General features: G+C 41.7%; 1 protein-coding gene across 1 annotated transcript in view; it reads right to left on the reverse strand.

The window, feature by feature from the left end:
- Nucleotides 1–13182, reverse strand: part of TMEM47 (transmembrane protein 47) — a 36832-nt gene extending 23650 nt beyond the window's left edge. Inside the window, exon 1 of the mRNA XM_075538755.1 lies at nt 12755–13182. Coding sequence (XP_075394870.1) covers nt 12755–12980 — 226 coding nt within the window. The 5' untranslated portion in view covers nt 12981–13182. The remainder of the gene's footprint in view (nt 1–12754) is intronic.
- Nucleotides 13183–14789: the final 1607 nt, after the last annotated feature.

Here is a 14789-nt window from a genome sequence, read left to right on the forward strand (position 1 = left end):
AATATCAACAGCCCTGGTGCTGCTTCATGAATTGCAGTGCTCTGCACTATTTAAACAGGTCATTGTGAAATGTCAAATCAGTGTAGAGATTTGGAATCTGAGTGTGGTTCTTCTAACCAGAGAAAACAGATTGACAATCAGTTCAGGGGAAATAATGCTCAACCTCAAGCGATGCACTGGGGAGAGCCAGAGTGGGCTGAGAGGAATATGTGGGTTTTGCACACCAAACCCGAAATGAAACGGCCATCTTATGTGTCAGGTTCCATTTAAATGGATTTTGGCAAAATTGACAGCGACACACATCGGAGAAATTGGAACTCAACCTGGAGAAGCTAAAAACATCTGTGTGCTCCCTAGTAGTGCTTTTGCCAACAGACAAAAAATAACAGAGGGGATATATATATATATATATATATTTTTCATACTAGCAGATACAGAATAAAAATGTGACAATCCCTGTTATAAAACTAAGTGCGACATTAACATGCAACTCAGAAACTGAACTCAAGTCCTCTTTCAAGGTGTTTTTTATTGGCTGGCACCATAATTTCCAGTGACTATAGATGCGTCAGTATTCTGCGAAATATAGAAGTCACATCTCTCTAAGGAATTCCTGGTCAAAATTTACTTCCAATTTTCAGAAATGGCAAATGCTGACTGACACTTGTAAGACTTCTCCACATTGGTAAGCCAAGATCAGGGCACACACCTAAAGCTTCCCTCAATCTATCTCAATTCAAAAACGGGTTATTTGTCAAACATGAGAGAATGTATTCACCTCTGGAGGTGCTGTTTATACACTGAGATTAATTTCTACTGTATGGAATTGCCTGAACACACAATTGCCAATCCTCTGAGGAAATCAGATCTAAGTATAAAGTGATGAAGAAATGGATTTTTAACCTTATAAATATAGTTTTCCACTGTTTGGTTGGGAAACTGAGATCCAGAAACCCTTCCTACTCATGGGCATTCTATGTATTACAGAGTAGAGCTGCTCCATAGGCTTTTCTTAGCTGTAATTTTTGTCTTAATGAAAACCGATTGCCAGGCCTTTCTTCTGCAGGACTACTGTGGAATAAGAACCACCAACCATTAAGATAGTCACGGAGCATACCAATTGTGCTGCCCTTGGATCTATTTAAGACTAATAAGTATCCCGAAATTTATTGTAGCAGTTGAATGCAAAATCCTGATATCTTTCTTTAATCATCATACATTAAAATACTAATTTTAATAACATCTATAATCATTTTCAAAATTATTAGATAGGCGCTTTCCATCCATGAGCCACTCACTACAAGAAAAGGGGGAAAAATAACAAGTTATTTATGAAAAGTATATCCATAATTATAATCAAAATCATTCTTTAGACAAGTCTTTAGTGTTGGAACCCACCACACCTCCTAAATTATCGATAAATGTTCTTTAATTCACCCAAACAAATTGAAACATGTTCACTCAGCTGAAGTAGATACTAAGTTCTTCGAAATATCTGTATTCACCTGCAGGACATCTTTATAGCAAAGCATTTTAAATTCTTTTCATCACCTTGGCCAGAATTCAGATCGTTAGCTCTATGTTGCCAGTTTCATCAGGTATGGAACATACTGGGATGGCTTGTATTTAAGGGAAAAAGGAAAGCAACTCAGTTGCAAAATATGATTTCGCACCCACATTTCCAAAGTTACTCATCTTTTAACAGAAAACCAGCTCTTTTCCCCAATGAGCTAACTTACGGGACTTAATCATTTTTCAACCAAAGTAACTTAAGATTTCTTTTTAAGAAGCATAATGGTGCATACTTTTGAATTTGGATGGTAAGGCCACATACTCATAGGTGAAAAATGAATCAAAACAATGCTGTTATTTTAAGTAAAAGGAAGGTATTTATAAGATTCAACAGCCTAAACACTTCTGGAAGTATCAAATAATATACTTAAACTTTTTAAAATGTTAGTCTGCATGTGATAAATGAAGTGAAAAACTGGAACCATACTGAAGTAGTTTAAACTGTGTTCTTGGCTAACTTGCATGCTGACCTAAATCCGTCAGGGGTGCATTAAATTTCCACTACACCAAGGCAGACACACAAACAAAGGAAGCCAAGAGAACCACTCTGATCCTAAGTTCAAAAATTTAAATGACCAGCTCTTTTTGAAGAAAATGGCATGAAAACTAGCATGTTTTAAAATGTGAAAACAAATATTTGAGGCAAGCAAATTTTTGTTTCTTTTATAGAATGATGAGGTAAGCATTTTATAAATGCTGCCCAAGTTCAAGGGGATTACTGGAGAAGTCATTACTTTTGTTAACCCTATCAATCAAGTTAGCAACGTTTAAGATTTAGAACTCTATTCTTTAGGCTCAATCACAGGTAAAGACTGCATTAAAATAATTTAAAAAATAATAAAAGTATTGCACCTAACACATTTTCAACTATAAAAATGACCCTAGGTAATCATTCAGATAGGTTATAGCACAACTGTAAGGACCAAATTGCAAATCCGTCTTGTGAACATTTTGGCAAGTTCTGATTATCTTAGCATCCCCAGACAAAAAAACAAGAACCCACTGCCATCGAATTGAGCCCAGCTCCTAGTCGCCTTATATAACAGACTAGAACTGCTCCCTAGGGAAAGCCTTCATGAGCATTTTAATGGTAAAGTGATGGTGTAGTGCTTACACCTTGAGCTGCTAACCAACAGGTCATCAGTTCAAAACCATAAGCCACTCCCAGGGAGAAAATTGAGGCCTTCTATTCCCATAAAGAGTTAGTCTCAGAAAACCACAAGGTCAAGTTTACCCTCTTCTATTTGGGTTGCTGTGCGTCGTAATCAACTCAATGGCAATGAGAGCTTGAGTCATGCTGTCCCACATTGTTGCTGTTGTTAGCTGCCATCTAACTGGCCTTTATGGTGACTCCTGGAGACCTTACCCTGCCCGGACCTGCCCCATCCCCATAAAGTTTCCAAACTTTCCATTGTGATCCACAGGGTTTTCACTGGCTAATTTTCAGATATACGTAGATTGTCACATCTCTCTTCCTAAATATTATCCAGTACGTATTTCTCAATAGGGATTTCTAATCCTGATTTCTATAAGGTTGGTATGACTCTGTTACCTTGAGTACTGTTCCTTTTCTATTATTAGGGGGAAAACTCTAGGAAAATGTTGTTTAGGAAAACAGGAAAGAGAAAACCACACCGGGACTAGCAGAGGGTGGCTTTCTTCTGGCTAACTAGCTAGCTTTTGTGGTGGCTGTCAAGCAGCTAACACTGATCAGAAATGTAGAAGAGACTCACCCCTGATGAGTATTAAGACACCCCCTAAGTAAATATGTGAGCAAGCTTCTCATGCATCTTAGTGTAGAAGTAGATCTGTTAGTTCTTTCTAGAAAGCACTTAATTGTTCTATTTAATTGTTCTTGTTGTATGTCAAGTTGATTTGGCTCATAGCAACTCCAAATGGCACAACAGAACTTCTCCAAGGTTGTGATCATCAGGTCTTTCTGCTGTGGATTTTCTGTGTAGGTTTGAACCACCGACCTTCCAGTGAGCGGCTGAGTGCTAAAGAACTGCCCTGCCAGGATTCCCTATCACTTCATTATTTTAAAATATTTTCTCCATTAGTACATTACAGAAGAGTTCAAAAATAGTATAAGAAAATTCCATATCACTTAATCCCATTTGCCCACAAACTTTCTGAAGTCACAGGAAACCACTGGATTCATCCATCACCCTACGCTCAGGATGTAGCACAGTGCTTAAACAGAGGCTGGCTAGCTGACTTCCTACCAGGATAATGTTAACTGCAGTAGGAAATTCATGAGTTATTTTTTCAAAGAAGTTAACTCCTTGAGTACAGAGAATAAGAAGGTGGAGGGGAGAAATCATTTATCCTGTTAAGTTACATGGCAGTGATCAAAAAGACTTCAGGTTTCATTCATTGATGAAAATTTGGTTTCATGAACCGTAAACATGACAATAAAAGTATATTACAAGTAAATCCAAGTTCTTTGGTGGTTGGGACTTTTCATACATTTTCTTTGGCGGGTGAAATTTTTTTAGAGAGAGAATATGACTCAGAGCTCCCAACTTGGTTTTTTTTTATTTTAAAAAAACCTTTTTGCTGTAAAAACATGCATACTGAACAGTCAATAGCAAAACTTGTAACATTGTCTTCAAACGTGGCTCATAAAAATATCGTTGAGACTCTTGGAAGTTTGAAAGCTGGTAGGTAAGATAATTCCGTTTGTGTCCCCGATTCTCTGGGAAACTGTGGAAGGCTCATCGTTGCAGGTTTTTGTGGCTGCTTTTTGTTTCATTTTGTTTTTCGATAGGAGTTGATTAAGTGGAAAGCAAGATTCATTACTGTTATGTTGGTAGGTGCCATCGAGTTAGTTCTGACTTATGGTGACCCTATGTATAACTGAATAGAGCACTGCCTTGTCCTGTGCCATCTTCACAACTGTGTTGCTGTCTGAGCCCATAGTTTTAGCCAGTGAGGGTCTTCCTCAGTTTTTGCTGAACCTCCACTTTTCCAAGCAGGATGGATGGACGTAGACCAAAAATCCAATTAACATCTCGAAAGGAGTCCTGGTGACATAGTAGGTTAAGCACCAGGTTAACTGGTAAAGTCAGCGATTAGAATCCACCAGCTATTCTGCACAAGAAATGAGGATGCCTGCTCCCATGAAGAATTTTAGTCTCGGTCTTGGAATTCATAATAGAGCAATTCTCTTCTGTCCTCCAGGGTCATTATGAATCAGAATTGGCTCGACAGCAATGGGATAAATAGTGCCCAGTTGGAAAAGGAGACCTATCCCTTTGGGTGTCTGAAACTGCAAATCTTTATAGGACCAGATAATCTCATCTTTTTCCCTCAAGGTAGCTGGTGGGCTTAAACTCTGACCTTGTGGACAACAGCCCAACATGTAACCCACTGTGCCACCAGAGCTCCAATGGAGCAGTTCTACTCCACCATATAGGGTCACTATGAGTCATAATCAAAGTACATTAGTATTTCAAAATCCCACATGAATCTAGAATCAATAAAATGTAAGGCATCCATGTATAATTCTCAAGGGAGATAACCAAATATTTTGGCAAGATTGTTCCATTTTTATTGCTGATGCCTTTGACATGTAAGTGAAGTTGAAATCTGCTTAAAGAAAAATCAACCCTTCATTATAAAGATATTATTAAATATTCAAACCCACTATATCAATTTAAGAGTCTCACAGAGTGAGCTTCCACATAGTTTTAGAATTTTTTTCAACTTAAAATTAAGCTGTTGTTTTAAATTATCCTAAAATGGAGGAAACTTGTTTGTTAATTTTTAAAGATTACTCAGGTAACTACAAATTTGATGGTAATATATAACCAAAATCTAACAGACTTAATAACAAAAGCAGGGGTCTCCCAAAAAGTTACTGAACAAATAGAATGAAAATATAGTGGATATTTTATACAAATATTTAAAATCCCCTTCTATATGGTTTTACTTAAATATTTTTGAAGACTCTTTAAACTATATTAGATTAAATCACAGATAACCTTATAAAATTAGGCATCTTATATGACATATAATCTTTAACTTTTTAATGCAAAATTCCACACAATACTATTCACCAATCCTTTGAATAGTCACCAGATAGCTATCATGCAGCATTATAGGAAGTTCTAAAAAATCCCATAAACTACTATTTTTAGCAGTTATTTTATCTTGAGGAGAAAGATGAGACTTTCTACTCTGATAAAGAGCCTCAGAAATCTTGTCCTTAAAGGGTGGTTATGAGTCAGAATTAGTTTAACGGCAGTGAGTGATCTTGCCTCACTGTTTGTACCTTTGCAATAGATATAATTGGACTAGATTATTTAAAAGCCATTTATACTCCAAATATCCTATGATTGTCTAATCCAGTAGATGGGCACTTTTCAAATGAAGCATTGTGCTATTAAAACTAACAAAGTAAAAAGAAAACAAACGAATGAACAACAACAACAAACATTGCAACTACAACACCTCTCTAGCGCTATACAAATTGGCTCCTATCTGACATTGTAATCTTTTAATTTTTATATACAAAACATTATCCAATCATATGTACTCAAGATTTCTTTTATCTTTTTAAATATTAAATTTTATCATGCCACAGGAGCTAACTGATTGCAGTTTGAATAGATTATTAGGAATTTCTTAGGTCATTTAAAATTGTGAGCCCCAAATTTTCTAAGTTACATACATACAAACTTTCTGAAGTTTTCATGAGCATAAAAGTGTGTGTATACATCGCCTATATTTGTGGAAATTTTAGGTCTTAAATTCTTTTTCACACCAAAATCAAAGCGATGCCACACAGGGAACCCTCGGCCATGTGTTGGCTAAGGGTAACTTTTGCCCTAGCTAGACATTATTTATAAGATGAATTGAAAGTTCTTAAGAAGCCTATGTGTTTCGGGCAGCTGCAATGTCAGAATGTGGATTTGTAGTTAGACTTCAAATGTTAGATTGGATGGCTCCTCTGTAAACAAGAATTTGGTGGAAGAGATGTGGTTACCTGGGCTAGTTCTGAGAAAGCCTGGTTCGTTTAGGACCTTTACTCTGAGGGAAAGCAGTCATCCTGTAGGAACTCCACCTATTCTGAAACCACCAGGCTGGCTTCGGCCAGCCCAACATCCCAGGCGAATGTGCCAAGGTGCCAAACCCAGACTAAAAATCATATGCAAGAGGATCCTATAGTTCCAGATGTTCCAGTACCTAACATTCAGCTTAAATCCCAGATGTATTAGAGCACCCACGTTATCCTTGTTATTACTGATCTGAATTCTTGAGCAACAATCAATGAGCACAATAAAATGATTATACCATTAACTTTTAGCACAGTTTGTCTCCCGACATCAGTAACCGGAACACTCGTGGTAAAAATGAAATAAACCCTCCCTACTCATTTATTAAAATGTGACCTTGCTAAACTTACATAAAATCCAGTCTCCTCAATTATTTATAAAACAAAACAAAACCCCACTCACTGTCTTCAAGTCAATGCTAACTCAGAGCAACCCTATAGAGCAGGGTAGAACTGCCCCTGAGAGTTTCCAAGACTGTTGCCCTTTATGGGAATAGAAAGCCTATCTTTCTCCCAAAAGAGGAGGTTCTCAGATTAGATGCAAAATAAAAAAGAAAATTCCAGAGTACGGGGTATTAACATCCCCTTACATCATTTATAATGTTAATATTAATTTCCTTGTAAATTTATTGCAATTTTGAGGGATGACTGATGTGCCTGGACTGTAGACGTCCACAGTAAAATTTATAAAAAGACTATTCACATAGTGGGTTAAGTATTGGGCTGCTAAATGAAAGGTCAGTGATTTAAACCAAGTAGGCTGCCCAGCTAGGGAAAAAGAGCATGTCTCCTCTCTTCAAAGATGAACAGTTTTGAAACCTTTAAGGAGCATTCTAATCTACCAACGGCAGTTCGTTAGATGTGGGTTTTTGGGGGGGCGGAGAGGAGAGGGGTGGTGGTGGTGGTGAGCACTGTAACAAAGTAGGCTATGAATATCAAATTTAATTTTAAAATTAACGAGTACTACATTATGTAATGCAAAGGGAACTGTATTATGGGGTGGGTGGAAGGTCTCAATTGGTGACCAAAAAATGGTCACTTTGAGTTTGTTTTTGTGATGATATAGTAAGAAACAAACCTCATGAAGAGATTAAATCGTAGGTGGTCATATGGTTGATAGGTCTTGTTAGAATACAAAGTTCACATGGAAGAAGCATACCAGCTGGTGTGAGTGAGGTATTGAGACTGGGCAACGGGCATCAGAAGATTCACAACAAAGAGTAAACAAACAAACAAAATTGTATTGCTGAGAATGGAGGGGGATTGGAGTAGAGACCCAAAGCCCATCTATGGACAAGGACCATCACCCCACAGAGGGGTTTCAGGGAGGGGTCACGCAATATACCTCTGTTTCCTGGAGGCCTCCTCACTCCCCTCTACCCCGACCTCAGTGCCACTTCCCAATCTAGACTAAGCAATTAAGACTTAATTTTGAGGGATGACTGGTGGGCCTGGCCTGTAGAAGTCCACAGTAAAATTTATAAAAAGATGTAGCAATTAAGACTTAGCATCCCTCAAAATTTATTCATAGCATTATTCTGCTCCTTAGTAGTATTACATTATAATTTACGATGCTTCCCAGAGTACATCCACAGATGATATATATATGCAAAAAAAATTGATCATGTCCAAATGATCAACAACCCTATTCACAAGTATATCTAGGTATACCGGATGCATCTCTGGTCTATGTAGACTTACTAATAAACAAAAGCTTGAAGGCAATTCTTAAAATGTTTTCCTGATAGTAGGTAAAAAAAATGGACTGAGATAAACTTTTGTTGCTTTAAATTTTGTTTTCTTTTTAAATGTTTCACAAAACTTAAGACTTTTCACACCCGCATCAAAACCAGGACTGATCTAAATGGCTCCCTGGAGATCACACTCCTACAATAAATTTGAGCCAGCTAGGTCCCATAAATCATAGTAACACTTGTAAAACATCAATCTGCATGAGCTGGAAAATCCAAGAGATTTGAAAAGAAAACCACCGTGTAAATTGCACGTTTAAGTTACACTTAGTTTTTGCTCAGGTTTATTAATGGAGAAAGTTTGGGGGTTAATAGATTGTCTTTGTTAATGTTCCACCCATTTGTCTATGCTGTGTAGGTTCAACAAAACTGCATTTGTTCTACTTTTGTTGTTTTCCAGGAAGCCAGAGGAGGGTACAATTTTAGTGACTTCCAGGCTGATGGAGCCATTTGTAAACATGCATCGGTACCAATCCATTTCAAGCAACAAGCAGAACCTTCTATGGAGGGAAATGCCATCATGAGTTTTCCTGTGTTCTTCTGCTTCTCAGGTTAATAATATTGAGGGGGAAACGTACACCGACAATGCATACCTGCAGTAAGAATCACTGCATCTCAGATTTTCTAAGACATATAGCTATTCAGGCAGTTCGATTGACCTTAAACTGTCACGTAAGATAGGTCTGCTTCTTGTGTCTTTTAAAGTAGGTTTTTATACTAAAGTTACAAAGATAAATAGAGCTACATATAAAGAACTGCTTGTCAATGGAAAATAATAACATTCACCTGTTATTAGCATAGAGTGCACTGCCATTTCAAACCTACCAGTGACTCATGTTACAAATGCAGCTATTTTTAGGACAGAGGTGAATGGTAACAATATTCCTTTTTTAAAGGGGGGAGGTGAGGTGGGAAATCAACTCTTGGATCAGTATTTTGTTGACAGAACCATAGATAAATGCACACTAAAATGACCCTCAGGAAAACATGTTTACTTGGCCATCTCCTTGTCCTTGCTTTTTGCTTGCTCAAGAAATCATATTGATAGCGTACATCAACTTGCCTTTGAGACAATATCTCCACAGTCACAAAATTTAAACAAAAAGTGTCAAATCACCCTAGAGCATACACAGTAAAGTCCGTTTTGACGTAGGGTTTACGACCACGGCATTCTGTATACACTTGGAACATATCCTATTTGCACTCAGAATTCTCTTGTGAGTGTTTAGACTGTGAAATTCTAACCACAATGCTTTAGGGGAAAGGAGTTATCAACACTAAATGTGACTAAGCGGACGTCTAAAATCCTCATCTTTTTTTGTTCTTTTTTAAAGATTTATTTAGAGGTTACCAAGAACCAGTAATGGGGATAGAAATCCTTTGGGGAAAAAACATTGGGGGGTAGGGGCATTGGTGGTCAGCTACGCAAGTGTGCACCTAATCTGAACTTCCTCACAAGGATACTTCTATACAGTTTTCTCTCTCCTTTCTCTGTAGCACCACAAATTTAATAATCTTTGTCTTTTTTGGCGGAACTGCGCCGCATAAAAATGAATGCCTGGAAGGTGCCCAATACAATGAATCGGGACATCACAGAAAAAGCTGACTGATGCCCGCCTGGATTACTGGTTTATACTAAAAGTGCTGACGCAACCTTCGGCGCACCACGGCGCACCCAGAAGCATGGTTCCACTACCACCTAAAACCAGCAAACGGGACAGAAATGGCAAACAGTGCATATTTGGCCACCTCGTGCAACACTACTTTACAAGGAAATGGGTGAGGGGAAAGTTTCCATGGAAGCTGGGCCTAAGGAGGGCATTCTGTTGTCAGCAGGCAAGAGTCTCGAAATTTTCCTTCTGTAAATACAAGCTGACCTCTTCAAGGTAGCTTTCATTCTGATTAAGACAAAGGGTTTTAATTATGCCTTGAAGATCCTGCCTGAAGAGCCTTCAGTAAAACTGTCCTTGGTGGTGCCTCCGGAGGCAATTCATATCCACAAACAATTAAGTAGATCTCTTAAAATCATCAGCTAAGACGTTTCCCTCCCTGCTTCCTGCAGCTCCACACAGCAAACTGACGGGAAAAGCTGCCTACCCTTTGGAATGGGCAAGAAAGGCATAGCTGGTTTCGATTCAGCACCCCCCTCACTCCTTTCATTTTCCTGAAAGCTGATGGAGAGAAACTTCTCAGCCATGTACCATCATAAGAAAGCATATTTTGTAAGAAAATAGCGGGGTGGGGGACACAGTCATTCTCCATATTGTGTTTCCATGCCTGTTCCCAATCGCCTGCACCCTACCAACCCCATCTGGAAAAACCTTAACTTATTTTCTATTTTGCTTGTGGACTCTTTACTTACCTAGGGCTGAAAAGTAATTTTTCAGGAAAATAAAAACTAAAGTAGATTTCCAGGAGCCCAGATAGAAATGCTGGGTGTGGGGAGTAGTGGCTGAGTTTCAACAACAGGGATAGAAGAGAGGGGCTAGGGGTAAATTAGAGATTGTGCCCACCTTTGAATTTTACCTTGCAGAAACACCACTATGTCTGCATTTAGCTTCTCACTCCCAATTTCCGTGTCTAGAAAGAGTGGGGTGGGGGGGGCACTAGCTGAGAGAAATGACTATGGAGGCAATTAAGGAAAGATTAGCAAACATTGCATGCAGCTCTTCAAACTGGAGCTGGCTTCCCTTCATTCCCCACATTCCTGGCCAAGAGAAAAGGATAAGGGCCTGAAAAGAAAGCAGGGGTTGAAGCCTATTTCTCTAACCTATCTGAAAAGTCTTTATGCAATCAGGGGGCTATTATTTCAAGAGACAGTGAGAAAGGGGCAAAAGATTCATGTTGCTAAGGAGACCTGCAGAAGCTGGCATTCCTACATAAATTTCCATTTCTATTGGAGAGGGAGAAGAAAAGATATTCTCTCCAAAGTTTATTTGGCGCCCCTGGTAACTGAAGAAAGGCATTTTCCAGATTTATTTTATCTTCAGTTGTAAACAACCAACCCTGAAAGAACTGGGAGACCTAAATGTTGACCTCCTGCTGCCAACCAGTCCCCTCCACAGTGAATTAAACCACAAAGACAAAAAAACGCCTCAAGGGGAATATTGAGGTGAGGGTGGAAAAAAGCCTTTTGTACACTGAAAATGAAATTTACGGAAGAAACTTAACCAAGTGAACTAATCTCTCTTAAAAGCAGAAACCCAAGGCTAAAGCAGATCAGATTCTGTGTGGCTTTTTTTGTGTGATTTCAACTTTGCTGGAACTTGAAAAGGTTCCAGTAAAGCTTTATAAATAGTGCTAGAAAAGACATGAAACTGTCACGAAGGAATTTAATGAGTTTCTTGGGGTGTGCGTGTGCACACACATGCGCACGGTTCTATGTGATGTGCATGTGTGTGCGTGTGTGTGCATGTGTGCGTGTGTGTGCATGTGTCTGTCATGGGGCACGTTCTCTCCATTTACTCTCCCTTTCTCTATCCCAACACTGCAGTTAAAGAACCAAGATGAGAAAGGAAAGGGTTTGCAGCAAGAAATAAGTTAGCAGGTTTCTTCTAAAGGTGTAAGAGGGGTGCTGGGAAGGCAAATGTGGGAGTTCCACAAGGGAGAAAGGAATAAATCTCCAGCTCCCCAGGAACAGGCATCTCAGAGGGCTCAATTTCCAGCTCCCAGTGCTAACTGAATAGGGAACAACTTTCTGAGCATCTCTGAGAAGAAAAGATCTGGCAGGAGAGGGCATCTATGGAGGGTGGGAAGAGAAAGGGCAACTCACAACCAACTACCATGTCACCAAAAATGGCAATGTCGCTAGTCCGTTTCCCACCTCTCCATATTCCTCAAAAAAGATAAGGAAATTAAAATCCAAACCAAAACGCAGTGGGGGAACCCAGATCAGGTGGAAGGAAACAGGCAGAAACGTGGGCACAGAGAGGTAAACTCAGGCAAATTCCTCCCTGAGAGGGCAGAAAAGAGTGGGGGAGCCTGAGCCAAGAACCCACATCGTCTAGGCGGAGTTGGGGCGGTTTTTCGCTTATTGCTTTTTTAATGAGGGCGTGGAAGGCGTTACATTTTTAACCAAACCACATGGTTCTCGCCCTAAATGATAACAATTACCCAGAATAGCATAGGTGTTACTCCAGAGCTTGAAGAATGGCCCTGGAAGGAGGGTGAGGGCGTGGGACATCTCTTTAGGGTTGGCGACCTGGATTGGGATAGGGGAGAGGAGGGCAAGTCAGGGAGGCAGCTGGTATGGCCTGAATGGGGTGGGAAGGACACAGTGGGGGTGGGGCGGGGGGACCTAAGCGGCAGGGAGTGGGAAGTGGCAGGTCAGGGCAGCCGGGCAGGGACAGGGGTGGCGGCGCTGGGCCCTCACCGCTGCTGAGCGTGGACTCGCAGTGCCAGATGTCCAGGCTGGCAGGCTTCCGGCAGGACTCCCACAGGGACAGGTAGTACTGGTGGTCAGCTGTGACCCAGGCCGGGCTCAGCACAGCGCCCAGGTCCAGACACAGCGCCAGGAAGATGCACACCAGCCCGACCAGCTTCAGCGGGGTCAACACCGACACGCGCACCTCCTCCATGCCGCTGCTCGCTGAAGCCATGCCCGTCGCCGCGGCCACCTAGCCCCGCGGACCAAGGACGCAGGCGGGAGGGAGCGCGGGGGGCTCTGCCGCTGAGGAGGGAAGTGGCCGCCGCTGGGACGCGCGCTCTGAAGCGGGTCTGCTAGCGGCCGTCGGGAGCCGCTATCAGCGCCGCTGCTGCTCCCGCGCGGACCTTCGCCGCCCGCCTGCGCCGCCGCGCTCTGCCCGCGCCCGCTCTGTCCGCGCCCGCGCTCGCGCCCGCTCGCTCCGCCCCAGCCCCGCCCGGCCGCGGGAGGGGCGCCGGGCGGGCGGAGCGCAGGGTCCCCATGGGGCGAGGGCGGCGCCCTCTCCGGCCCCGCCCTCCGCCCACCACCGGGGGACCTGGGGTTCCAGGCGTCCAGGCCTGGCCTGGCGCGAGGGCATGGTCCCTTGAGATGCTCACACCCCGACCCGGGTCCCTGGCGCGCTTCTCTCGGGTCGCAGGGCTCCCCCTCGCCAGGTCAAAGGGGGGGGGGGGGGTGGTGCTTTCCTAGCGGGCGGGAGGGGACATTTTCTAAATGGCCACGGGGAGGGAGTCCGAGGCTTCCTGCTCTGTGGCCTCTGGAGCGGGAGCTGTCTTTTCTTTCTGTCCCTGTGACAACTCCAGCGGCAACTCAGCAGATATTTGAAGGGAAAAGAAGAGTGACCAAAGACATGTCGTCCTGCTTTTCCAAACCCGAGACGGACCCTTATGGGGCCCTGGAGCCCTCCCAGCCCCGCCCTCAGTTTTCAGTACTTCTCCCCCCAAATCTGCCTCTGCTTCTGTTCTCTGGACTCGCCTCTTCTGCGCCCTCTAGGAGCAGCGTTGGCTCGTCCAGGACCATAGGCGCTAAAACGGGACTGAGCTCAGACAAAATGGGAAGTAAACCCTTATTTGCATCACCACTGCTCTGCGCTTTGGTTAGCTGCTTGCTAAAGCTTTCACTCATTAGAACTTTATTGCATTACAGCAATCTGGATCTGAATCTCTCCCCAGGCATTAAGCTGGTTTGTCCTCCACAGGACCTAGTCCAGGGCTCCGCATCTGAAAAGTGACGCATCTTTTCTGGATGGAAAAGTAATCCATTTCCAAATATTCCTTGAGCACCTACTGTGCTCCTTGAGCTCAGGATCCAGCACCATACTTTGTCCGTGGTCTTAAAGGAACACGATATTTATTTCAGTTTGTTTTTCTATCCATAATGACTTTTTACACCTCTTGAAAATGTAATTGGAATTCTGTAATTGACTAATTTAGGATACACTGGTTATTTGTCTCATGGGTTTGTGTGTGTGTGTGTGTGTGTGTGTGTGTTTACTACTTTCCATTGAAATAAGTGTACTAGAGTAGATAATTTGTGGGGAAATGATCTGAGATCTTTCACCATCTGGAAAACTTGGTGAAAACCCCAAATAGTACTTAAGACCTAAAAATGACAAACATGCCCTCTTCCTTTAAATGGAACACCACCCTCAAGGATTTCATACTCTTTGTTCATAACAATTCCTTCCCTTCTAGCCATATCTTCAGACAGGACTGACTACATTGGACTGAATCATTCTTTTGAGTGTAAAAAATAATTGAGTCAGTGCCAAGAGACATGAGAATAAGAGCCAACTCAATGTGAAAATAAAAGCCTGTGGTTTTCTTGTGGTAACTTTCTTTTACCTTTCAAGCATTATCTCACGAATAAGTGCAAGACCCTTTACAAATAGCTAGAACACTGGGCTCTCAACTAAACTTCCAACACATTTCTCAGTCTGCCACTTAGAAGAAGCTTGAGTTCTTCTCACTAAAAACAGTCCCTAATG

The sequence above is a fragment of the Tenrec ecaudatus genome, chromosome X (genome assembly GCF_050624435.1).
Source record: "Tenrec ecaudatus isolate mTenEca1 chromosome X, mTenEca1.hap1, whole genome shotgun sequence".
NCBI lineage: Eukaryota > Metazoa > Chordata > Mammalia > Afrosoricida > Tenrecidae > Tenrec > Tenrec ecaudatus.